The sequence below is a fragment of the Heterodontus francisci genome, chromosome 10 (genome assembly GCF_036365525.1).
Source record: "Heterodontus francisci isolate sHetFra1 chromosome 10, sHetFra1.hap1, whole genome shotgun sequence".
Classification (NCBI taxonomy): domain Eukaryota; kingdom Metazoa; phylum Chordata; class Chondrichthyes; order Heterodontiformes; family Heterodontidae; genus Heterodontus; species Heterodontus francisci.
Window position 1 is genome coordinate 98,726,942 of NC_090380.1, and position 26,442 is coordinate 98,753,383.

General features: G+C 43.6%; 1 protein-coding gene across 3 annotated transcripts in view; it reads left to right on the forward strand.

Moving 5' to 3' along the window:
• The window catches only part of dop1b (DOP1 leucine zipper like protein B), a 151,365-nt gene that overhangs the window by 58,513 nt on the left and 66,410 nt on the right, over window positions 1-26,442 (forward strand). For all 3 annotated transcript variants that reach the window (XM_068041145.1, XM_068041144.1, XM_068041146.1), the window contains exons 10-17: window positions 1,949-2,063; window positions 2,717-2,836; window positions 8,184-8,292; window positions 16,976-17,197; window positions 18,580-19,228; window positions 19,894-20,165; window positions 23,180-23,332; window positions 25,650-25,750. In XM_068041145.1, coding sequence (XP_067897246.1) covers window positions 1,949-2,063; window positions 2,717-2,836; window positions 8,184-8,292; window positions 16,976-17,197; window positions 18,580-19,228; window positions 19,894-20,165; window positions 23,180-23,332; window positions 25,650-25,750 — 1,741 coding nt within the window. The remainder of the gene's footprint in view (window positions 1-1,948; window positions 2,064-2,716; window positions 2,837-8,183; window positions 8,293-16,975; window positions 17,198-18,579; window positions 19,229-19,893; window positions 20,166-23,179; window positions 23,333-25,649; window positions 25,751-26,442) is intronic.

Here is a 26,442-nt window from a genome sequence, read left to right on the forward strand (position 1 = left end):
CAGGTTCAATTCTGGGTACTGCCTGTGTGGAGTTTGCAAGTTCTCCCTGTGTCTGCGTGGGTTTCCTCCGGGTGCTCCGGTTTCCTCCCACAGCCAAAAGACTTGCGGGTTGATAGGTAAATTGGCCATTATAAATTGCCCCTAGTATAGGTAGGTGGTAGGGTAATATAGGGACAGGTGGGGATGTGGTAGGAATATGGGATTAGTGTAGGATTAGTATAAATGGGTGGTTGATGGTCGGCACAGACTCGGTGGGCCGAAGGGCCTGTTTCAGTGCTGTATATCTATATCTAAATTTAAATCGGTCTTAGTGATTCTGGACTGGAGTGGGGTAAAATCCTTGAAGGTTGCTGTTCCTAATCATAAGTGATTGCTATTAACAAAATGTGTTTCAGTGTCAGATGAGTGTAAAATAAGACTGCTCTGGTTACAATAGACCAATATTCACTGATCAGACTCTTCCCTTGAAGGAGGAATGAGAAGGCTGTGCCTGCCTGTGAAATTCCATCCCTTCAGGAGAGGAGAGAATGGGGGCGGGGGAACTAAGTGGAAAGGAAGGGTCACCAACTGCCATTGATCGAGCTCCGAAACTCAGCACTTGAGAAGGAGGTGGAGACAATTTGTCACAGTAGGAAGAAACAGTAATTTTTGAAATGAATGTTGGTGAGGTTGATTGCATCAATGAGTTGGGAAACAGGCAATGGAAGAGCTAAGATAGGTGACCATCATAAGGATGGGACAAGGCTGGAAGGAAAGGTTAGAACAGGAGTGCCCAGAGGCGCTAGAGCTAATTTGAAGTTCTAGCTAGCTTCCTGTGGGGAAGGATGGCAGAGCCAGCTAGTGGCACCAACAAACAAGGAAGGGAGACTCGCAGCATAGCTAGAAATGCAGTAATGGTGTTCAGGATTCAGTAGTTAGAGGGGCTGATTCTACCTTGACGACAAAAGATTGCAAGTCCCAGATGCTTTGTGTCCCAGCTGCTAGGGTAAGGGACGTATCACATAGACTGGAAAAGCTTGTTCAAGGAGCAGATGTTATGGGTGGTAATCTCAGTATTAGCCAAGTGCTAGAATAGGAAGATCAGGGCAATCATAGAACGGCACTGTAACCGTTGGCATTGGCTGTAGGACTAATGAGATATTCTGCAGGGATGGGCTACATCTACATCTGCCTGTGTGGAGTTTGCAAGTTCTCCCTGTGTCTGCGTGGGTTTCCTCCGGGTGCTCCGGTTTCCTCCCACATGCCAAAAGACTTGCAGGTTGATAGGTAAATTGGCTATTATAAATTACCCCTAGGATAGGTAGGTGGTAGGGAAATATAGGGACAGGTGGGGATGTGGTAGGAATATGGAATTAGTATAAGATTAGGATAAATGGGTGGTTGATGGTCGGCACAGACTCGGCCATCGTTTATATGACAGTGACAAGTTATTCAAACAAGGAAAGAGAGTGGGCTGGGCAAATAAAACAAAATCCAGCTCATAGTAAAGAGAGAAATAGATGAGCGTGATATTCCAAGTGCGAAATAAAGATGAGGTGGTTTAGAAAAAACAGTTAAAAAGCATGTATTATAATATACAGAGTGTAGGAATTGAACTGGGGAACTTAAAGCAGTTATTTTATAGGAAGGTCCAGACTGGACAGCATCGACAGCAACCTCGCTGCCAGCTGGACAAGAATGGAAAATACATATTGTGACGTCGTATATTGAGGAGGGAGAGAAAAAACAAGATAGAAAATGGGGTGGCACTATTTTTAGGAGGAGGTATACTTTGTTTATTCGTGAGGTACGTGATTCAGTTTCCTGGGTGGGTTGGGCTTGCAGTAGAGGTGGGAGAAATGGAAAAATGTGTCATGTTTAGGGTTAACAATTCTCTACCTTTTTGACTTGTTCACCTGTGACTAGAGCAGATTGCTGGTCACTGATTAATCATGTATCCCTTTTATAGGCCCTCAGGTCATTGGGGATTTGCTTCTTGATGTGATCAGAGCTTTTTACTCCATCTGCAAAGAAATGCTCGATTCTGATGTCCAGTCAAGCCAGAATGAAAGTCTGATCATAAGGTAAATATAAAGCTGAAAGCTTAAAATGATAAAATGTCTTCAATTTGTGTTGACTGGTGTTTGGCTGCATCTCTCTCTTCTCTCCTCTCTCTCTTCTTTTCTCTTCTCTCCTCCTCTTCTCTTCTCTTCTCTCTCTTTTCTTTTCTCTTCTCTCCTCTCTCTTTTCTTTTCTCTTCTCTCCTCTCTCTTTTCTCTTCTCTTCTCTCCTCTCTCTTTTCTTTTCTCTTCTCTCCTCTCTCTTTTCTTTTCTCTTCTCTCCTCTCTCTTTTCTTTTCTCTTCTCTCCTCTCTCTTTTCTTTTCTCTTCTCTCCTCTCCTCTCTCTTTTCTCTTCTCTTCTCTTCTCTCTTCTCTCCTCCCCCTCCCCCTCTCTCCTTTTCAGGAATGTGCTGTTTTCCATTCATTTGAGTAAAGGTTTGCTACTCTTTGGTGACTTCATTTGTTTTCTCTCCTTGGGTCTTTACACCTTTAAGAGTCTTGTTGTTTTCTTTTTGCATCTCCTTGTTGCAAATGTATTAACTTGCTTGACACTTCATTTTTATGTTCTTTTATCCTAAGCCCTTTCTGTTTGTGTTCTCCTGAGGCGCTTTCTAGTTAATTTTGCAAACTGATGCTGCTGAATTCTAAATGCAATTATTTATTTTCCTCTCCCTAGCAAAATGAAAGAAAATAAAAATGCATCAGAAGTAATAAAGACGGTGAATGTGCTGATCAGCTCACTAAGCACGGACTACCTGTGGGATTACTTGACCAGGCTTTTTGAAGACTGCATTAGGTAAAACTGGAATGTGCAATATTCATGTGACAAAATATTAACCTTGTATTGTGTGGCACTTTCACATCTCATTCTGCTATAAGGTAGTGGGATGAGTAGTGGAGGGTCAAGGTTCTCGCTCATGATACAGTTGCAACAGAGCTAAAGAGAAACTTTATGAAGGAGAAATGATGTGTAGTATTTTAGTCCATCCTTTCATCAATCCTTGCCTCTGATTCTACCACTCTACCCAACCACTGTCTCTGGCTGTTTGGTATACCTAACGTACGAATTAGGAGCAGGAGTAGGCCACTCAGCCCATCGAGCCTGCTCTGCCATTCAACAAGATCTGGTTGGTCTGATTTGTAACCTCAACTCCACGTTCCTGCCTTACCTGACAACAACCTTTCACCCCCTTGCTTATCAAGTTCCCCTCCAGCCCTGAGCAGATGTCCCAAACCGGGCACTGGGCAGGCAGCACAAGTTTCTGGACTCTCGCTCTTTGCTGCAGAGAACAGTGTGAATCCCCCTCACTATACAGTCCCCAACAACCATTACTTTCCTTTTTGCTCTCCCCACTTGAACGGCTTCCTGTACCATGGTGCTATGGCCAGTCTGCTCTTCCATCTGGCAGACCTCGCTTTCGTCCACGCATGTTGGAAGTACCTCACACCTGTTTGACAATTGCAAAGTCTGAGGCTCCTCCACTGCTGTCTGCTCGGTCCCTTTACCTGCTTCACTTACGGTCACACCCTCCTGTCCCTCACCGCTGGCTAAAACCGGAGACCCTATTCTAAGGGATGTGACCTTCTCCTGGTACAAAGTGTCCAGGTATCTTTTCACCCTCCCTGATGTTGTGCAGTGTCTGCAGTCCGGCTTCCAGATCAATAATCCTAATCTGGAATTGCTCTTGCAGCTTATGCTTTCTGCAGACGTGTTTGCCCTGGTTTACGTAGACATCCAGGAGATCCCACATTCCATAGCTGCAACACAACACCTGTCCTGTCATTGCTACTTATGTTGTTTAATTTACTTGAATTACTTTCTGAAGTAACTTGGAATAATTCCGATGTATACTACAATTTACTGTGCTTATTAAATGCTCATACCATCGACAAATAAGAGTTATATGTCTAGTTGTTTGGTAGTACAGAACTTGAGTATTGCTGAAAATAGAGACATGTTGTCGAAGCTTTAATACATTAAGAATATAATGTATTAATATATGTAGCTTCCAGTACGCGCAAATGCACCACACTGCGAACCGCACTGACAATCTTAAATTGGTTGTCAGTGTAATTCTTGGCACACTGGATTATTTAGCAAATGTTGTCCAATAGGAGAATCACGTCTAATGTTGCATACTGCGTTTTGAGTTTTGCAGCACGGGCTGGTTGGGTACTGTTTGTACCTTGCCCGTTGCGAACAGCGAAGGGACATCTTTGATATGATCCACCATCTTTGGGTTGTACGGCCTATATACCAGGAGATGAGTTACTCACTGCAGGATTCCTAGCCTCTGACCTGCTCTTGTCGTCACGGTATTTATATGGCTACTCCAATTCAGTTTCTGGTCAATGGTAACCCCCCAGGATGTTGATAGTGGGGGATTCAGCGATGGTAATGCTGTTGAATGTCAAGGGGAGATGGTTAGATTCTCTTTTGTTGGGGATGGTCATTGCCCGGCACTTGTGTGGCATGGATGTTAGTTGCCTCTTATCACCCAAGCCTGGATATTGACCAGGCCTTGCTGCATCTCTACACAGACAGCTTCAGTATCTGAGGAGTCATGAATGGTGCTGAACATTGTGCAATCATCATCAAACATCCTGCCTTCTGACATAATTGAAAGAAGGTCATTGATGAAGCAGCTGGAACTCCTGCAGTGATGTCCTGGAGCTGAGATGATTGACCTCAAACAAGCACAACCAGCTTCCTTTGCACGAGGTACCAGCGGAGTGTTTTCCCCTGATGCCCATTGACTCCAGTTTTTCTAGGGCTCCATGATGCCATATTCGGTCAAATGCTGCCTTGATGTCACCTCACCTCTTGAGTTCAGTTCGTTTGTCCATGTTTGAACCAAGGCTGTAATGAGGTCAGGAGCTGAGTGGCCCTGGCGGAACCCAAACTGAGCATCACTGAGAAGGTTATTGCTAAGCAAGTGCCACTTGATGGCACTGTTGACGACACCTTCCATCACTTTACTGATGATTGAGAGTAGACTGATGGGACGTTAATTGGCTGGGTTAGGTTTGTCCTGCTTTTTGTGTACAGGACATACCTGGGCAACTTTCCACATTGCCGGGTAGATGCCAGTGTTGTAGCTATACTGGAACAGCTCGGCTAAAGGCGCGATGGGTTCTGGAGAACAAATCTTCAGTGCTGTTGCTGGAATCTTGTCGGGGCCCATAGCCTTTGCAATATCCAGTGCCTTCGGTTGTTTCTTGATATCGTGCAGAGTGAATTAAATTGGCTGAAGACTGGCATCTGTGATGCTAGGGACTTCAGGAGGAGGCCGAGTTGGATCATCAACGGCATTTCTGGCTGAAGATTGTTGCAAATACCTAACTTTTGCACTGTTGTGTTGGACTCCCCCATCATTGAGGATGGAACTATTTGTGGAGCCACCTTCTTCAGTTAGTTGTTAATTATCCACCACCATTCACGGCTGGATGTGGCAGGACTGCAGAGCTTAGATCTGATCTGTTGGTCATGGGATTGCTTAGCTCTGTCTATCGTATGCTGCTTACACTGTTTGGCACACAAGTTGCCCTGTGTTGTAGCTTCAGCAGGATGACACCTCAGTTTGACGTATGCCTGGTGCTGCTCCTGTCATGCCCTCCTGCACTCTTCATTGAACCAGGATTGGTCTCCTGGCTTGATGGTAATGGTCGAGTGCAGGAATATGCCGGGCCATGAGGTTACAGATTGTGGTTGAGGATATTTCTGCTGCTGATGGCCCACAGCGCCTCATGGATACTCAGCTTTGCCTTATTAGATCTGTTCAAAATCTATCCCATTTAACACTGTGGTAGTGCCACGCAACACGATGGAGGATATTTTCAATGTGAAGATGGGACTTTGTCTCCACAAGGACTGTGCAGTGGTCACTCCTACCAATACAGTCATGGACAGATGCATCTGCGGCAGGCAGGTTGGTGAGGATGAGGTCAAGTATATGTTTCCCTCTTGTTAGTTCCCTCACCACCAGCAACAGACCCAGTCTAGCAGCTATATCCTTTAGGGCTTGGTCAGTAGTGGTGCTACCGAGCCACTCTTGATGGACATTGAAGTCCCCCACCTAGAGTACATTTTGTGCCCTCGCCACCCTCAGTGCTTACTCCAAGTGGTATTCAACATGGAGGAGTACTGAGTCATCAGCATATGGTGGGGGGGTGGGGGTGGCAATTAAAAGATGGTTTCCTTGCCCATGTTTGACCTGATGCCATGAGACTTCATGGGGTCCAAAGTCAATGTTGAGGACTCCCAGTGTAAATCCCTCCTGACTGTATACCACTGTGCCGCCACCTCTGCTAGGTCTGTCTCCACCCCCACCCCCTCCCCGCTCTCTCCTTCTCTTCCTCCCCCCCCCCCCCCCCACTCCTCTCTCTCCCTCCCCAGGGTGGAGTGGTGGCCAGACGATCACTGATCTTCCTGGCAGTGGCGCCACCCCCCTCTCCAGCAACAAGACCCAACTTAATTTATTCCTGTCATTTATTTAAATACTCAAACATGCCTTTCACTGCAATCTTGCGTGTGGTGGGCGGCACACTCACGTTTTCACTTTCCCATCCAGGGAAAGCTAGCACAACCGTGATGGAGAAGGGGTGTAGGGGGGATGGGATCAAATCTGCATGTCCAGTGTATGGGCGGGGGCAAGGGGTCACCACTGCACTTCGTGCTGTTGTGGGGGTGGAAAGGTGACATATTAAATACAATGTTTGGGGGAGGGCGAATTGGGCAGCCATTTATTTCCCTTGTGTTGGCTGGTGGGAGGTACGGGCTTCAACTATGCAGCTCTGGCAACACTTTTAAAATGGGGCAGCTGACGCCATTGCTGACATCGAAGAGCCTGTCCCTGCCATGTGATTGGGGGGGATGCGGAATACCCAGAGCATGCAGATGGCGCACAGCCCGCATACATGGGCTACCATTTTTTTTTGCCCGCTGCCAGTCCCGGCGGCAGGAGAATTAAATTCAGCCCACTTTGTGCATTCCATCCTAAAGACTACTTGTTTTTGCCTCTGCCCGTCCCCTTTTGCGATTGAAACCATTACTCATCTCATTGCTGGTGGCCCATCCTCCAAAAAGTTCAACTTGTCCATAACTGTACCATGGGTGTCCTGTCTAAAACTCCTGCCATGCACATCTTGTTCCAAGTCCCACCTGGGTCCTCCTTGTATTTCCATTTTAAACCGCTGCACCTTTCTTCTCTTAAACCTATTTGAAACCAATTTCTTGACGAAACCTTGTTATGTCACCTATTGTGTCCCTTTCCGACTCAGGTTTAAGGAAAGTGGACACTATCAGTGAAACACCTTGTATTTGATTTAAAGGATGTTTGGATAGTCCAGGCCAGAGGGTGACCAAGGCATCAGTAACAGTTTCAGTGCCTGTGTTGCAAAAATAGGGGCAAAAACAATGTATCAGAGGGGGAAAGGAGTGTTTGTTTTTTTTTTAATGATGGAAGGCGCTTGGGAATCTGAACGCCAGTTTAAACTCAGTTCAGCAAGGTTGGAAACAGTTGGGGTAGTGGGGCAACGGGTGCTGGGATCAGTGACGAGGAACCAGTCGGACTGATATAGAGATTGAATGATGCACAGAAACATGGAAAATGTATAGCATAGATTGCGACCCTTCAGCTCATCGTGTCTGTGCTAGCAGAGAAAGAACTATCCAGCCTAATCCCACCTGCCTGCTCTTGGCCCAAAGTGCATATCCAAGTAATGCAAGTTGTTGAGTGGATGTGTTGAGATGCTGCAAGGTGAAGGAAGGAATGTTTCTGTTGTAAAGCATTGAAAACATTGGAGCTAAATTGTGTGTGTATTGTTACAGACCATGTGTGTCATTCTTTATCTTTGTTTATTTTCTATGCTTCACTTGTGGGGCCAGGGCTTCGAGACAACTATAATTGCAGAATGGAATAAAGACGTACACTTGTCGAGTATTTTAACACATCTTTTAAACTCTTTTCACTTGATGCTTTTGCTTTCCCAGTGCTTGGGGTTCATGTTCATTTTATAAACTACCATCCTGTAACTCGTGACTGTGAAGAAGAATGGACTAAACAACTATTTGAAGTTGCAGTTTATGAAATGTGTGCCAGTGTTGTATTTGTGAGGAATCATGGATGATGTGTGATTTACAGGGACAGATCTCAGCCAGTAAGCCACATAGTGAAGGATGGTCCAAGTGCTCCTCCCACTGTCCAAGAACTCTGTTGCCTACTAGTATTCCTCTTAGAAGTCATTCCACTGGTAAGACAGTATTATTTATCATTTTTATCATTTAATCAGTGCGGAAAGACTCACGTGAGCTTCTGTTTCACTAATAATTCAATTTCTCACTTTAATTTGTGTTTTTGCAAGACAAGAAGTAGTCATTGCATGTTGTAATAGTCAGGCTTTGATGTAATTTAGGTGTTTTTGGACTTTATTTTGATTTATCCAAGAAAAAATTGCATTTACATTGCACTTTCCATGATATCCAGATGTCCCGAAGTGCTTTACAGCCAAAGAAATACTTCTGAAGTTTATAATGTAGGAAATGTGGGAGCCAGTTTACATATAGCAAGCAATGAGTGATTGACCAGATAATGTGTTTGTGATTTTGGTTAAATATTGATCAGGACAATAAGGACCAAACAGGTGATGCAACAGCATATTCTACACAAGGTCCTTTCATAAGTCTAAACTATAATTTTAGGTCTTCTGGCATTCTTGAAAATGTTGTTCCCTAATATATCCTCTTACTTTTCGGATCCATAAATATCCAAGAGTCCACTAGTTGCCCATGTCTCCTAATCGAAACCACTGTGGTAGTCTGGTCTGCTGCCTCTTGGGTGTTCCAAGATCATGCAAGCAGTTGACTGCGCTCACTATTCCCTCATCTCTTTGGGGCAGGTGCCTGACATCTGCTTGGCACTTCCACACAACACTTAGCTGTAGGATTACATCTCAGTCCAATGTACAGGAGCTCACTGGCTGTTCTAGTGTGTTATCATTGTGTGTTCTAATACTCCACTGCCTGTTGTGACATCTGTTGTATGTTTCAATTTTATTTTGGCACGAGCTGTTGCTCTAATGTATTTGGGTAAACCTTATGTGTTAATAAACGTTTTCCCATTTACTATGAATTTTTTTTTAACCCAGTGAGTTATGAACTGAAATACACTGCCTGAAAAGGTGGTGGATTCTGATTCAATGGTAACTTTTAGAAGAGAATTGGGTAAATACTCGAAGGAGAAAGAAACTGCAGGGGTATGGGGGAGAAAAAGACAGAGCGGAACTAATTGGATAGTTCTTATAAAGAGCCAGCACAGAAACAATGGGCTGAATGGCCTCCTTCTGTGCTGATTGATTGTATGATTCCATGCTGTATATTCTTTGTTGTAATCATATTGTAGATTTCTTTTCGAATGATGTACCAAATTTTCTGCATTGAGATTTTCACAGCGAAATGAGAAAAGGGAGCGAGAGCCTTCATGCCCCCTTCAATTGTCGTTGATCTATTTATTCTTTTTAGCATTGCAACATTGTGCTTTTCCTTCAGAATACTGTTGAAAGTGGTTTTCTTCATGATCTATAATCTTTTTCCTTTGTTTAGTCTTTTTTTAAACAAGAGATTTTCTGCAAACTTCTCAGATATACCATTTGTCCAAGATGCAAGGTAACAGTGACAGCAGGTGTTTGTGGTTCATCTGGTGCAACCACTGACAAAATGAGATACAGGACTATATTTGGTGCCATGTGAAGCTTACATGTGCCACCCATTCGTGCATCCCTGTAATTAGTCATAGACCCCTCAGTCTGCAGCTCTTTTCTTCCCTGATTTTCTTTGTCAAACAGAGCTGTCAATCACAGAGCATCATTCCCTTGATGCTCTCAATGTATCAGTCACTTTACTTCCTGATGTGTGGTACACATTGGACTGAGTGATTCATCTGAATGGAGCTCTATGTTCCTCTAGCTTCCACAACCAGTTTGAAAGAGGCAGTGTCTACATCTGTGAATCTGCACTCTTTTTTTTTTATATAAGAAAGTAAAATAAGATATCCAATTAGTCTGTAGTAAATACATGATGAAAATTGTGTTATTGTTGTGTGGTTTCTAGCGACCAATCCCTCACTCTGGCTCAGTTGTGCAACAATTTATTCCCATTCTTGGGGCTGAGTTTTGTTCCCAGCCTAACATCGGGTTCCATGGCAGCCGGTGGGAGAGGGGGTGAGGGGGACGGTGAATCGGAATGGCAGCAGCCCGACATGGAGCCTGATGCCAGGATTGCCAGGCCCGATCATCCCTGCGGAAGGGAAGCTCCATGGCGGCCCCTCTTTTCCCCCCCCCCCCCACTGCTCTGCTTCAGGACCCTGCTTTCCATCTGCTAAATAGATGTTTACATTAATTTAAATGTAACCCACAGCGATCTTACCTTTTAGTTCCTGATCTTCAGCGCGACATGCAGCACTGACGCCCCTCCACTTTCCCTTCCATTGGAAAGCTGCCGCCGCCGAGGTGGGGAAGGGGTCAACTCTGCATTTTGTTAACTGGCTGCAGGGCTTTATTTTAATTTATTTTAAAAATGGTGGCAGCTTCTGTGCCAGGTGATGCCCTGAATGGCATCGGCAATGCCACCCCCGCCACGTGATTGGGGGGCGGGGGGTCGGTCGGTCGCCATGAATATACTAAGTGGCTGCTCTCTGCAGAGTTGTGCTGGCATGCGTCCCGCGCGGGGCAGCCGTCATTTTCTGCACCCGTCACCCCTCCCAGCGGCAGGACAACAAAATCCAGCCCCTGATCTCCTTCCCAGTCTGGGCTGTACAGCCTCAGTAAGAAGCTGTTTATAGCCCTTCTCCCTGTTTGGGCCTGACGACAATACCACCTTTCCCACTTCTGGCTGCCTTTTCACCTGTTGGCCTCAGGGTGGAGGCACCAGTAGAATAGTGAGTGTAAGTCAAGAAGACAGTTGTACATGGAGTGCGACGATGACTTTTCAACCATTAACCCGTGGGTCTCACTGCTCAGGTTGTTTTTTGCTGCTATTGTGTATTCTTTTAACCTACTCAAGACTTAAAGCACAGCAGAACAAAGTGAAATTTAATTGGAAATGTGTATTTTCTGGCTGCTTTGTTTCTCCGTATAGTGCACTGATCGGTGAGCAAATGAGGTGTACATTGCTTGCAGTGGGTGACAACTGACCAAATGTTCAGTTTTGGGGTCTGATGCCATGAATATTCCAATATGCCTGAACCTTGGATGAAACGTTGCTCTAGAAACATTCAAACATCCCCAAAGGATGGTTGTGTCAATGGTGGTTCAGTGAATTTAGTAGGGCTGTGAGGTACCTTATCCCACCAAGCGATTCATTATGTTGTAGGACCTGATTCCAGACACTTGGTGGCACCAGTAGTAGTTTTTTTGCATAGTATTATTCACTGGCTCGGTAGTAACATTACAACAATATCACTTGTCTGAATACCACGTGGCAGAGGCGCAAGAATTTCACAATGAATAAAGACCATTTTGTCTATATTTCATGTTCTCCTACTCCACGTAATGAATCCTTCAACCTACTGAACCAGCAGTTGATAACTGTTCTTTCTGAATGCTTCAGTGGCACATCCACCGCAGTTACTAATGGACAGATGCCTGCTGAGAAGTAATATAGGTGGGGACGAGTGTTCTCCAAAACTAAGGGGGAGAAAATGAAGACCAGAAGAATTGGGAGAAGATTTAGTTGAGAAGAAAATTGATATCAAACACAATAAAAGAGGGTGATTAAGTGAGAGCTAGGGAAAAAAATTTGTTGTAGTGAATAAAGGATGCAGGGTGCACCTTTTTAAACTATATAGGGGGTTGGTATTGTGGCATAGTGGTAATGTTACTGGGCGAGTACTCCAGAACCGAGGCTAATGCCCTGGGGACATGGGTTCGCATCCCACCACGGCAGATGGTGAAATTTGAATTCAATTAATCTGGATTTAAAAAGCTAGTCTAATGATGACCATGAAACCATTGTCGATTGTTGAAAAAAAAAGCCATCTGGTGCACGAACATCCTAAAAAAAAAAAAAAAAATAAAAGCCCTTTGAAATGGCCTAACGAGCCACTCCATCCAAGGGCAATTGGGGATGGGCAACAAATACTGGCCTAGCCAGTGACACCCACATCCCACAAACAAATAATAAAAAACTGCTTCTGTGGACGTGAAAGAGACTCCAGGATGGTATGTGGCCTCCCTGATGCCAGGGTCAAGGATGTCTCTGAACGGACAGGGGACATTCTGAAGGGGGAGGGTGAACAGCCAGAGGTTGTGGTACACATCGGTACCAACGACATAGGCAGGAAGAGTGACGAGGACCTACAGTGGGAGTTAAAAGACAGGACTTCTAGGGTTGTAATCTCGGGATTACTCCCTGTGCCACGTGCCAGTGAGGCTAGAAATAGGAAGATAGTGCAGCTAAACTCGTGGCTGAACAACTGGTGTAGGAGGGAGGGTTTCAGATATCTGGACGATTGGGATCTCTTCAGGGACAGATGGGACCTATACAAGAAGGACGGGTTGCATCTAAACTGGAGGGGGACAAATATCCTGACTGCAAGGTTTGCTAGCGTCACTCGGGAGGGTTTAAACTAGTGTGGCGGGGGGTGGGAACCAGAGCAGTAGGACAGCAGGTGACATAAATGAGGGGGAACTAGTAAATAAGGCCAGTAAGACTAAGAGGAAGAGCAGGCAGGGAGATGTTGCGGAGCACAGCGGGACTGGTGGTCTGAAGTGCATTTGTTTCAATGCGAGAAGTATCACAGGTAAGGCAGATGAACTTAGAGCTTGGATTAGTACTTGGAACTATGATGTTGTTGCTATTACAGAGACTTGGTTGAGGGAAGGACAGGATTGACAGCTAAATGTTCTGGGATTTAGAAGCTTCAGGCGGGATAGAGGAGGATGTAAAAGGGGTGGGGGAGTTGCATTACTTGTTAAGGAGAATATCACAGCTGTACTGTGGGAGGACACTTCAGAGGGGTCGTGCAGCGAGGCAATATGGGTGGAGCTCAGGAATAGGAAGGGTGCAGTCACGATGTTGGGTGTTTACTACAGGCCTCCCAACAGCCAGCGGGAGGTAGAGGAGCAGATATGTAGACCGATTTTGGAAAGATGTAAAGGTAACCGGGTTGTAGTGGTTGGTGATTTTAACTTCCCTTATATTTTTTTTTAAGAGATGCAGCACTGAAACAGGCCCTTTGGCCCACTGAGTCTGTGCTGACCATCAACCACCCATTTATACTAATCCTATACTAATTCCATATTCCTACCACATCCCCACCTGTCCCTATATTTCCCTACGACCTACCTATCCTAGGGGTAATTTATAATGGCCAATTGACCTATCAACCTGCAAGTCTTTGGCATGTGGGAGGAAACCGAAGCACCCGGAGGAAACCCACGCAGACACAGGGAGAACTTGCAAACTCCACACAGGCAGTACCCGGAATTGAACTCTGGTCGCTGGAGCTGTGAGGCTGCGGTGCTAACCACTGTGCCGCTGGGACTCACTTAGTGCTAGGAGCTTGGATGGGGCCGAATTTATAAGGAGCATCCAGGAGGGCCTCTTGAAACAATATGTAGATAGTCCAACTAGGGATGGGGCTGTACTGGACCTGGTATTGGGGAATGAGCCCGGCCAGGTGGTCGAAGTTTCAGTCGGGGAGCATTTTGGGAACAGTGACCATAATTCCATAAGTTTTAAGGTACTTGTGGATAAGGATAAGAGTAGTCCTCGGGTGAAGGTGCTAAATTGGAGGAAGGCTAATTATAACAATATTAGGCAGGAACTGAAGAATTTAGATTGGGGGCGGCTGTTTGAGGGTAAATCAACATCTGACGTGGGAGTCTTTCAAACGTCAGTTGATTAGAATCCAGGACCAGCATGTTCCTGTGAGGAAGAAGGATAAGTTTGGCAAGTTTCGAGAACCTTGGATAACGAGGGATATTGTGAGCCTAGTCAAAAAGAAAAAGGAAGCATTCGTAAGGGCTGGAAGGCTGGGAACAGACGAAGCCCTTGAATATAAAGACAGTAGGAAGGAACTTAAGCAAGGAGTCAGGAGGGCTAAAAGGGGTCATGAAAAGTCATTGACAAACAGGATTAAGGAGAATCCCAAGGCTTTTTATACATATATAAAGAGCAAGAGGGTAACCAGGGAAAGGGTTGGCCCACTCGAGGACAGAGGAGGGAATCTATGTGTGGAGCCAGAGGAAATGGGCGAGGTACTAAATGAGTACTTTGCATCAGTATTCACCAAAGAGAAGGACTTGGTGGATGATGAGCCTAGGGAAGGGAGTGCAGATAGTCTCAGTCATCTCATTATCAAAAAGGAGGAGGTGTTGGGCGTCTTGCAAAGCATTAAGGTAGATAAGTCCCCAGGGCCTGATGGGATCTACCCCAGAATACTGAGGGAGGCAAGGGAAGAAATTGCTGGGGCCTTGATCGAAATCGTTGTATCCTCATTGGCTACAGGTGAGGTCCCAGAGGACTGGAGAATAGCCAATGTTGTTCCTTTGTTTAAGAAGGGTAGCAAGGATAATCCAGAAAAGTATAGGCCGGTGAGCCTTACGTCAGTGGTAGGGAAATTATTAGAGAGATTCTTCAGGACAGGATTTACTCCCATTTGGAAACAAACGAACTTATTAGTGAGAGGCAGCATGGTTTTATGAAGGGGAGGTCGTGTCTCACTAACTTGATTGAGTTTTTTGTGGAAGTGACGAAGATGATTGATGAAGGAAGGGCAGTGAATGTTGTCTATATGGACTTTAGTAAAGCCTTTGACAAGGTCCCTCATGGCAGACTGGTACAAAAGGTGAAGTCACATGGGATCAGAGGTGAGCTGGCAAGATGGATACAGAACTGGCTCGGTCATAGAAGACAGAGGGTAGCAGTGGAAGGGTGGTTTTCTGAATGGAGGGCTGTGACTAGTGGTGTTCCGCAGGGATCAGTGCTGGGACCTTTGCTGTTTGTCGTATATATAAATGATTTGGAGGAAAATGTAGCTGGTCTGATTAGTAAGTTTGCGGACGACACAAAGGTTGGTGGAGTTGTGGATAGTGATGAGGATTGTCAGCAGATACAGCAGGATGTAGATCGGTTGGAGACTTGGGCAGAGAAATGGCAGATGGAGTTTAATCCGGACAAATGTGAGGTAATGCATTTTGGAAGGTCTAATGCAGGTGGGAGGTGTACAGTAAATGGCAGTACCCTTAGGAGTATTGACAGGCAGAGAGACCTGGGCGTACAGGTCCACAGGTCACAAAGTGGCAACGCAGGTGGATAAGGTAGTCAAGAAGGCATACGGCATGCTTGCCTTCATCGGTCGGGGCATAGAGTATAAAAATTGGCAAGTCATGTTGCAGCTGTACGGCCACACTTAGAATATTGCGTGCAATTCTGGTCGCCACGCTACCAGAAGGACGTGGAGGCTTTGGAGAGGGTACAGAAGAGGTTTACCAGGATGTTGCCTTGTCTGGAGGGCATTAGCTATGAGGAGAGGTTGGATAAACTTTGATTGTTTTCACTGGAACGACGGAGGTGGAGGGGCGACATGATAGAGGTTTACAAAGTTATGAGCGGCATGGACAGAGTGGATAGTCAGAAGCTTTTTCCCAGGGTGGAAGAGTCAGTTACTAGGGGACATAGGTTTAAGGTGCGAGGGGCAAAGTTTAGAGGGGATGTGCGAGGCAAGTTTTTTTACACAGAGGGTGGTGAGTGCCTGGAACTTGCTGCCGAGGTTGGTGGTGGAAGCAGGTACGATAGCGACGTTTAAGAGGCATCTTGACAAATACATGAATAGGATGGGAACAGAGGGATATGCTCCCCGGAAGTGCAGAAGGTTTTGGTTTAGACAGGGATCAAGATCGGCGCAGGCTTGGAGGGCCGAATAGCCTGTTCCTGTGCTGTACTGTTCTTTGTTCTTTGAATTGTACATGATTTCATCACACCATCTTCCTCCATCACATTTCCTTGATTAATGCCCTATTCTGTGTTCTGCAGTGTATTAATTGCAAAATGTGCTTTGTAATATATAAAGTTAATGTGATGAAGCTCTTTACAGCACCTTTACTTAGTTGAGTTCTGGATCATCGTATTTCAGTGCCTGCTGTGTATTTGCAAAACACAAAATATAATTTTGATTGCTGAAAATAGAATTGAAGAAATGAGCACACATTTCCATTCTTGGATTTGACTTCATTGTATCTTTCTTGTGATGGTGCTGCGATGCTACTCAAAGGGTTCGCCCACTCCCCGCCCCCAATTTGGGGTTATGTTCAGCCTCTAATTAATGTCTGCCCATGAAAATAAATTTCAAGAAATTTGCCAATGGAAATTTGTGGGTAAACCAAGTACATTTATATAAATGCAGCCAGTGAAACTATTGCATATAATTCTTTCTTTCTGTTTGTTTACACTGATTTACTTCATGGACCTGTCTTCAGAAGGTATGACCAGCCTGTTATCATCCTATCCTTTTAACAACTTCCGCAATATTTCATTACAAAGAAAAAAAATGTGAATGAGGGGGGACAGGGAAGCTATTGTTCTAAAGGGTTCTTTTTGAGGGCTATGACTTTAGGTCATGTCTGATTTATCAGTTGTGATGTGTACCATTATATGATGTCTTTTTCTAACGTGTATCATGGGTAGCAGGATGGATAGGTGGGGGCAGTGGGTGGGAGAAGCAGAACAGTGTTGAATCATGAAGAGGCGTACAGGTGAATATTCTGGAATTTTGCTTGAATTATGTTTGGAGATAAAAGAGCATTTCTTCCAAACTTCCAGTCCTATATTTTGTGTTGGATATAAACCCACAATATCGATGATGTTGACTAAAATATATTGTGTTTATCATCTCCAATTAAAGTAGTCTTAATAAAAACTATTCACCATTGTCCTCAGGAGTTGTATTCTGAAATTCAGACCCATTATCTTCCACAAATGCTATGCCACATTGTTCAATGTTTGATGGAACACATGGAAAGCCTGAGTCTCCAAGAGCTCACCAAGAGTCTGAAGATGTGCTGCAAGGCACTAGGCAAAATTCAGTTGCCTGCAGCATTCATGGACACAGAGGCACGGAGTGAACAAGAGGTTGAGCTGGATAATGGAAGACCAGTTGAGGTAAGGTTGTGATGGTGGGGAAGGTGTGGTGACACCAGCAAGGTCCACTGTTTTATCCCAGGTCTGTGCGAGCCAGCTGATCTCGGCCAGGGTGACAGACCGCACTGCATTTGGTGTCTGTGCCCTTGAGCTACAGACATGAGGAATAAAGTATTCCTAACGTTCCTGCTCTTGATCACTATCCAGTGACCTCTGCTCAAGATGAATGTTTGATTTAGACTTGGTGCGATGTCCACCTAAAGTCAAATAGTATTCTCACGTTTGTTACTTAACAATGACAGCATAGGTGAGGTCTGGGAAGGCACATAGAACAGCACTCCATAGAACTATTGGGGTTTATGGTGCCAAAGTAGGTGTTGAAGCTCCTCATGTCTGTTAGCTCTTTGTTAGAGCAATTCAAAACTATTTCCATTTTTTGCTGTATCCCAATAGTCCAATTTCAGCCTCTTTCAAATGTTTATCCACCTTTCTGTAAAAAAGATACGATGACTCTCCCTTAAATACACTCTGTGGGGGAATAAGTTTCACACTCCAACAACACTCAACATAAATAAATTTCCCTTAACCCCTCACCTCACCCCCTTAATAATTTTAAGTGAACAATACCTGGTCTTTGTATTCAAGAATTCTAGCAATTCTTTCTTCTGCAATGTCACTTCCACAGTTCCCCAAGAATCTATCCACAGCTTCTTCCTTACTTACATACTTCCACTTAGTCACATCATCCATAGTCATAGAGTCAACTTTCATGTGTATGCTTTCCCATCTCTGCCTCTCTATCATTGCTTTAGATCGTCACCTGCTTCCATGTCATTATTCAGCCCGTCTCAATACCAAGCCTTGGATGAGTCATATCTTCCTTCAACTTGGCATTTGTGTACAATATGAATAAAGAAAGAGCAAACTTGCAGTTATTTATCGCACCTTTAATGACCCCAAGATCTCCAGAAGCTCTTCTCAGCCAATGAAGTACTTTTGAAGTGTTGTAACTGTTGTCATGTAGGGAAATGTAGATTTAAGTATGTAATGTAACCTCCCCTGGAGTGCAAAAGAAAGTATTGTTTTACATGACTCATTAGGTAGATTTCTTGCATATTTGGTTATGAGCATTGAACAATGTTAACTTGACGCTCAGCTACGAATTTTGGCAAAAATTCTTTTTTGGATGATTTTCATGTTTGTTTTCTAATTGGGATTCCCACTCCCACCCTGAATTCCTTTTTTTTAAAAAAATCATTCTATTCCTAATCGAGCTGTTCCACTAATTTACATTCATGGTACATTAAAAGCTCTGTATAAATGAAAGATTTGTATTTTGACAAACCAGGTTGGTACATTTGTTTAATACTGACGGCCATTATTTATTAACTGTGCACTTTCAGAGTCCCTTACGGGAGGAAACTAGTGAAACAGTATCTGATGCAGAGCACAGTCCAGAAGAGGGAGCGGATGCAGTCTTCCCTTCACTGCGATCTGAAGACAGTGGAATTGGATTGAGTGCAATGTTAACAGACAGGTCCCAGGACCGCAGCAACCGAAGAATATCTGCTGACAACACTAACGTGTGGAAGAGCAGTGGAAGCATTCAAGTGTCTCTGCAGAATATACAGCAGATCCTAGCGCATTTTGCATTAAAATACATCTTTGGGGCAAATTGTCAGACACAGGGTGTCGTGGGCGAGGATGAGAAAATGGGCACCAGAGGAGGAAAGAAGATGTGGGACAAAAAGCAGATTACTGTGCCACAGTTTAAACAAATGCTGTCTGATTTCTTCACCGTTCGCGTGCCAGCATTAAAACAGAGGAAGCGTCAGCGAGGTTTCTTCATGCAGGGTGACACTGAGAAGTGTGTGAAGGGTGAAGAGAATTGGGACGTAGATCACATGCTGCAGGAAGTGGACGAGGTGACGGAAAATTGCAGACTGGCATTTGCTGCCACCTGCCAGCTTCTGCTGGAATGCAGCACTTTTCCCATGTATCTGTCCTTTCAAGAGATTGAAACATTTTACTTGTCTGCATTCCAAGACATTGGTAAGCTAGTGTGTGTTTCTTTTTTTCACTGCCCCTCTTTTTCTTTTCCCCTCCAATCACAGAACTTGAAAGCAACTGATTCCTGCAGGTGTATGGCTGAGGGGCACTAGTGCCCTCCTGGAGTGTGTTAAAGATGCCCTTCATGTTTAGAGTCTGAAAATTGCATGCTGCCAGGTTACTTGACTCTGGATATGTGAAGGCCAAGTCCAGTTCTGTCCTTGCCCACTTTCCAGGGGTGGCCACTGGTTAATGATCGAGTGGAAAACTTGACTGATTTTTTTTCTTCTCCTTGGCCCAAGCACACTGAGGCCGATTGGTAGCCTCCTGCTCCCTGCCTGGCTGTCACAATGGGAACTGAACCTGGAATCTTCTTGTGTTCCTCAGATGCATGCTGTACCAACTAACTCTGCTTTTATTTCATTATGTGGCCTCTTTAATGTTTTATTGCCCACTTTCTTCTTCTACTTGAGCTGCAAGTCATTAATATTTTGAGCTGAGCTGACCCTTCCTGTTGACTCTGATGAAGATTGACCCAAGGGTAACTCTCAACCCTATTATATTTTGACACAATTAATGTTCATTTGGTAGTTGGTGTATTAAAGAAATGTTCTGTGATTAATGAGATGTGTCTGATGAGTCCATCTGTCTCTGCTTGAATCCTTCAGGTGATAGTGATGGTTGCCTTCCTCTGTGGCTGAAGTCACTGATGACTTTGTCTTGCTGTATCAGTGATTGCCATGTGCAAAATGTAGCAATAACCACTTTGTTGGAAATGCTCAATCACTCTCGCTCGTTGGCACTTGTTATCGAAGACAAAGTCAAGCGTTATAAAAGTTCTGAATACCGCACATTTCTTGGGAAGTTGCAGATGATGACTGTACCGCCCATTGCACCAGCAACATTGAAGCTTATTGCCGAGAGAACGAATTTTTATCAGGTGAGTTACTTGGGCAATGTTATTTAACATATTTGTTGTAGTGATTTTGCTCACCTTTGACAAGTTTTGGATTTAAAATATTTGATATGTCCACTTAAACTGTGAAAACAGTTCACCGTACCACCGTAGACTTTGGCCCTTCCAAAATTGAGCTGTTGCTGGAAGGAATCTTTTGAGTAGCATTACATTGGGGGTGGGTAGCTCAGTTAGCTAGATGGCTCAGTTGTGGTTCAGTGCAACGTCAACAGCGTGGGTTCAATTCCCATTCCGGTCTGTGGAAGGCAACGGGAAATCACCTGATATACCCTCTTCCCTAGCCATGCAAAGGACCTGTCCTTGTGCAGAATTCTGCCATGCCACAGCACACCACATTGGGGTGAAGGAACAGTGGGTACAGTCCATCAATGAGTGGTAACAGGGAAAGCAATTTGAGATACTGAATTAAGAGTGTCACACAGTTTGTTTTTTCTCTGAAGATTATTTTTTACCAAAATATTATGTTCCCTTTGGAGGTCAGCAAACCAAAAGAACCAAATTTACTGAACGACCCCAATTAAAAAAAAAAAGACGAGATTTCACTTTTTTTAACATTTTCTTCAACAATCAAGCTAAAATCAACATAAACATGAATTAACAGACAAATCACGGTCAATATATGTTACAAATTGCACATTAACATGGGTGGCGCAGTGGTTAGCACCGCAGCCTCGCAGCTCCAGCGACCCGGGTTCAATTCTGGGTACTGCCTGTGTGGAGTTTGCAAGTTCTCCTGTCTCTGGGTGCTCTGGTTTCCTCCCACAGCCAAAAGACTTGCAGGTTGGTAGGTAAATTGACCATTATAAATTGCTCCTAGTATAGGTAGGTGGTAGGGAAATATGGGGATGTGGTAGGAATATGGGATTAGTGCAGGATTAGTATAAATGGGTGGTTGATGGTCGGCACAGACTCGGTGGGCCGAAGGGCCTGTTTCAGTGCTGTATCTCTAAAACTAAAACTAACTATCAGATACAACAACTATAGATCTCATGGATTTACAGGGCAGTCCACTCAGCATATATCGCAACAATTACAGCCACAAAGTTCTTCAAAGCTCTGAACTTCCTTAGGTAGATCTCAAGCTCCTTTCTTCCAAGATGCAGCCACTGACCCTCATACAACAGCAGCTCTCCTTCAACCTGAACTTCAGCAAAATGATACATTTCTCCAGAACCCCCTCAGCTCTGCTTGCGACAGTCTTGATGGTGTGGATGCACCAATATTTCCTTTATCCAGGCCCTTCAGTGACAACCCTGTGCTCCTATGGCCAGGTCTGGTAATCAGTTGCTTTAAGTAACAGAATCAGCTGCTGAATCCAACATTTAGTTTCTTCAGCCAACTGGCACTCCACTCCTGCATGATCTGAGCTTGGATAGCTCTGTCTTTTTATCTGGTTCCAACCAGTTTCAGTTTCTTCAGAAACCTGAAGTTTTAGTTTGTTTCTGTTTCAGTTTTAGTTTCCCTTTCAGTTATGGTCTATCTCCACCCCCAAAAAAAGCTTTGAAACGCAGGTCAGTGCACCTAACAGAATATTCGACAAGTCATCTCTTCAGACAGCTGCTCGCACGTGCTCCCACAAAACTGCAGATTCTGTCTCAATATCATACTGTAACGACCGAGGTAGAAGGAGTGCACAGTCTTTTCTAGTTCTACTTCTCCACGGCTCACAACGTATATTTAAATGTTTATTCAGTTAACGATATGGTCAATCATATATTCTACTCTTTATCCCAGAATAAAATACACCAACCAGGTTTCTGCAATAAACAATGAAACTATCAGTTTATTATCAAACAAGATTTATCCAGTAACGAAGCAAAGCATGAACACACAGATTGATATATGAAAGTTCCCTTTTTAAATTTCCCCCCCCACACACATTCACACTAACACTGAAAGTGAAATACAGAAATTCTCTCTGCAGAGGTCTGTTTTTTTTTAAAAAAAAGACGAAAAAAAGACTTCGGCCAAGTACTTGCTAATTCTTGAAAAAAAAAGATCTGGAAGGAAGTTAGTTGTCCCTTTTGGTCTGATGTCTGGGTATACGGAGACAGGTCACTGGGATCTTTTCTGAAGCAGTTCTTTTCAGGCAGCATTGAGAATTAATCTGGCAGGTTTTTCCAACTTCTCAGGAGAGATGCAGCACCAGGGGTTTTAGCTCTCCCACACTGGATCTTTGGGTTTCTTCAAAGAGGTGGAGAAAGGTTTCAATTGTTTTTTGAGCTTAAAGCATGTGATTTCCAGCACAGGTTATTGTCAAACAACATTTCAACTGTCCTTTCAGTGAACTTGGTTTTTAAAAAAACACGTCCATGGAATCTTTTCAGTTTTAACACAAGTCCTCCAAAAAAAAAAAACATTTTTTAAATGGAAGCACTTTTGTAGCAATGCAAACAAAATAATGTAAGTGTAATCTTTTAAGAAGATATTGAACCATGGAGGCATTTGAAGAATGGTTGGGATTGTATGTGTGTGACAATTTGTGTGCGTGTGTGCCTGAATGTTCCTATTCCCGTATCATTGCAGATGAGCCCTGTGTGTGGCTGCCTAGACATGACTTTCCCTCCCCTTTCCAGGGGAAAATTCACTCTCTCCTTCCACACATGGAAAGCACATCAGAAACTGATGAAACCTGTGTTGATTCCAGCCCATTGAATTGTTAACAGACATATGGACCACTTTCCCCATCATGCTTTGTTGATAACACTTGAAATTATAAAACAACCTATCCTCCAAACCATTGTGAATAATACTGTCAGACATGTATATAAAATCTTGATTTACTATGCCTCTGTGCTGGCTCGCTTAAAACAGCTATCTATTTAGTCCCATTGTTTTGCAGCTTGTGGAGCCTGAATACTTCCAGGTCATCTTGTGAATGCATACTTTTAAAATGTGTGTTTAAATACGGGAAAAATTTTATGTTTTGCATTTAACAAATATATCTATTAAGGTAATTAATATTGATATTTTAACAGAGGGTTGCACATGTACTATGGAACCAGCTCAACAAAGAGAGCAGGGAGCACCACATCACCTCCGTTGAACTCTTCTATAAATTGCATTGCCTTGCCCCGTCTGCCAACATTTGCGAGGACATTATTTGCCAAGCCTTGCTTAACAAGAATAAAGTAGGTTTCTTTTTATTTCTTTAATCATTATTGTTTCATTCTCCTTAAATACAATGAATAAAATGAAACCAGGTTTTCAGTAGGTACTAAGATTAAAAATGAAAAGTGACCCCCATTGTTACAAATAACTTTTTTAAATGAGTGTTCACCTAGCCTGATTATGTAGTTCTGAGACTTCTTATTACAGTACAATAGATTCCATTGTAATATTGCTAAGAACTGTGAATTTTCAAAAGATATTCAATTACATTTAATTTCAGACTGATTTGATGTTGAATGTGGCATTATTCCAAAGAAATCTAGAACAACTGAGGGATATTTTCTGGAGAATGAACACTGTGAACATAGAACTTTATCCCCAATTCCTTTTTTTCCCCCCTTAATTCTTACAATGTTAAATGTTAAGTTTATAGGGAAATCATATGTGGATCAGAAGGGCTGCTGTTGGTCTCAAGTGACTAGTCAAGTTGCTCCTGTTATTAAGCAGAGCTAACATGTTTCACCCATTAGTTTATTTACTCTACCAGAAAAGCACAGAAGTATTTTTTTCTTGCCTGCGATTGTCTAGATTTCATTCTTCACTACTTGATGTAGTTGTTTGTTTGACTTCCTACTTATCAGATACTGATGAACTCATTTCTTGCACAGTTTCATTTTTATTTCAAAGTCTGACACTGAGTTTGTGCTAGGAGCTGCAACACTCATCCTCAGGCTACTTCATGTCTTTAAACCTACCCGGGATTTTCATTCCTAAAGAAAATTCTCACATCTTAATATTTGAACTCGATGGGTTTGGAATTCCTTGTTAAACTAAATTGGAAGACTGCTTTTCCTCACAATTAATCAGCTTACAGACGTAACATGCAACTTTGAAATGTATCTTTATATAATGTGGTTTAATTGGCAGGTTATTTAAGGAGAGAACCTCATAAATCTGTCCTTGTGTACTGATGCATATTCTGGCTTCTTGGTATCCTTAATTTTCATCTCTCCGCTGTTAGCAGCCATGCCTTCAGTTGCCTAATCCCGAGCTCTGGAATTCCTTCTCTGAACCTTTCTGCTCCTCTACTTTCTCTTCTCATGTAAGATGCTTCTTAAAACCTACTACTTTGACCAATCTTTTGGTCACCTGTCCTAATAACTCCTTTTATGGCTTGGTGACAGATTTTGTTTGCTAACGTTCCTGTGAAATGCCTTGGGATGTTTTAGTACATTATAGGTGCTATATAAATGCAAGTTATTGTGGATCGTACTGTACTCCCCTGTTTACATAATGGGACCATTAACACATCTTCCCGTACTCAATTACAGATAGCCATGGGAAGACGAGCTGAAAGCACATCATAGAGTAGGGGGACGCAGATTTGTGCTTCCCTCATTTGTGGTCCCTGTTCTGGTGGTAGTGCAGTGGAGAGTGGACGTTGGCTATTTTTCCATAGGGAAGAATGATCATGTGCTTCATCCACCTACCTTCCTTCTCCCTTGATGAAATCAAGATTCCCTCTTTTTAAAAAAAAAAATTCTTAATTTTTCAAGACTTTCACATTAAGAGTGTGACCCAGTCCTAGGCCTATACTGATTACATTCTGAAACCAGCCAGCGCACTAAAGTTGCCCTTCAGACTACTTCCCTCTCTTGACATAGGGAAAATCCTTTGATTGAAATCAGGCCTCAGTCCAGACCTATCCCTGAAATGTCAGAAATTCAACCTACTTTCCAACAGCTCACAGATAAAATGCTAATGAGACCAGAGGCACAACATTGTTCTGCCCTTGGGCCTCAGTGTTTCAAGTGCATTCTGCCTCCACAGTGTTGAGGATGGGCCCAAAATGGGACCCAGCTGAAATTCTAACCATGAATATTCTATTCTATTCCTGAAAACTGTAACCAGATGGGAACAAAATGCCATGGATTATCTCTTCACATTGTGGATATACTGCACAAACCTTGTTCTCCACAGAAACATATGAATTAGGAGCAGGAGTAGGCCACTCGGCCCTTCGAGGCTGCTCCGCCATTCAATAAGTTCATGGCTGAACTGATTACTCCACATTTCCACCTACCCCCGATAACCTTTCACCCCCTTGCTCATCAAGAATAAGCAATAAGCACACTTGTAATATTTTACCACTATCCAAAATCTTTGTTCAACTGTTTTGGTAAAGCATTATGCAAAATGCAGAATCAAATGTTTCATATGTTTGGAAGCTTGGCTGCTGGCGACTCTGAATTCTCAAGTTGAAATCAAATTCTAATGCTTCTGTTATTGAGAAAGTTATGCATCACCATTGTTTATCCTTATTTTCTTCTCGCACAGGGAATCAGATTGGAAGCACTCTTTAGGTTCTCCGTATTGTGGCATTTTACGCGGGACATTCAAGGCAACAGAACATCCTTCTGCACTCGTTCATTTGATAGGTAATTTCATGACCTCTAACGTTTCCTTTTTGAAGGGAAAATGTTCCTGTGTACATTGTCAGGATGGGCTGAAAAGACAGCTGAAAGCTTTGCATCAACATCCACAAAATACAAGGAGTCTCAACCTGTAATATGTTTGAGTGGGGGTGTGCTACAGTTGGGTTTGGTGATGCAAGACATGGGAGTGGAAGGTTGGCTACAGTTCTCATTCCTCCTCACGAGCTAATGACAGGTATTATGTCAGGATTTCTGAGAAGGACAACATTGGGATTGGTTCTGATTGGTTAAAAAGCCTGCCAATAGTCATTGTGTCAGGCTGATGGCAACATTGGAAACATGGTCCAGCAAGAGTAAGCACCTTCATTTAAAAAAAAATTTGTTCACGGCCTGTGGGCACTGCTGGCGATCCCATCACTAATTGTGCTTAAGAAGGTGGTGGCTACACCCACAGTGCAATTAGGGAGGGAGTTCCAGCATTTTGACCCAGGGATGATGAAGGAACGCAATGTATTTCCAAGTCAGGATGGTATGTGACTAGGAGGGGAATTTAAAAGTGGTGCCTGCGCCAGCCACCCATCTTCATGAGGCAGAGAAGAAGAAATCTAGGTGGGGGAAAAGTAGCATGAAACAATGCACTCTTAAAGTTGCAGTCTGTGCTGACGGCATCTGGTGTACTTCCGACCATTTTGGTA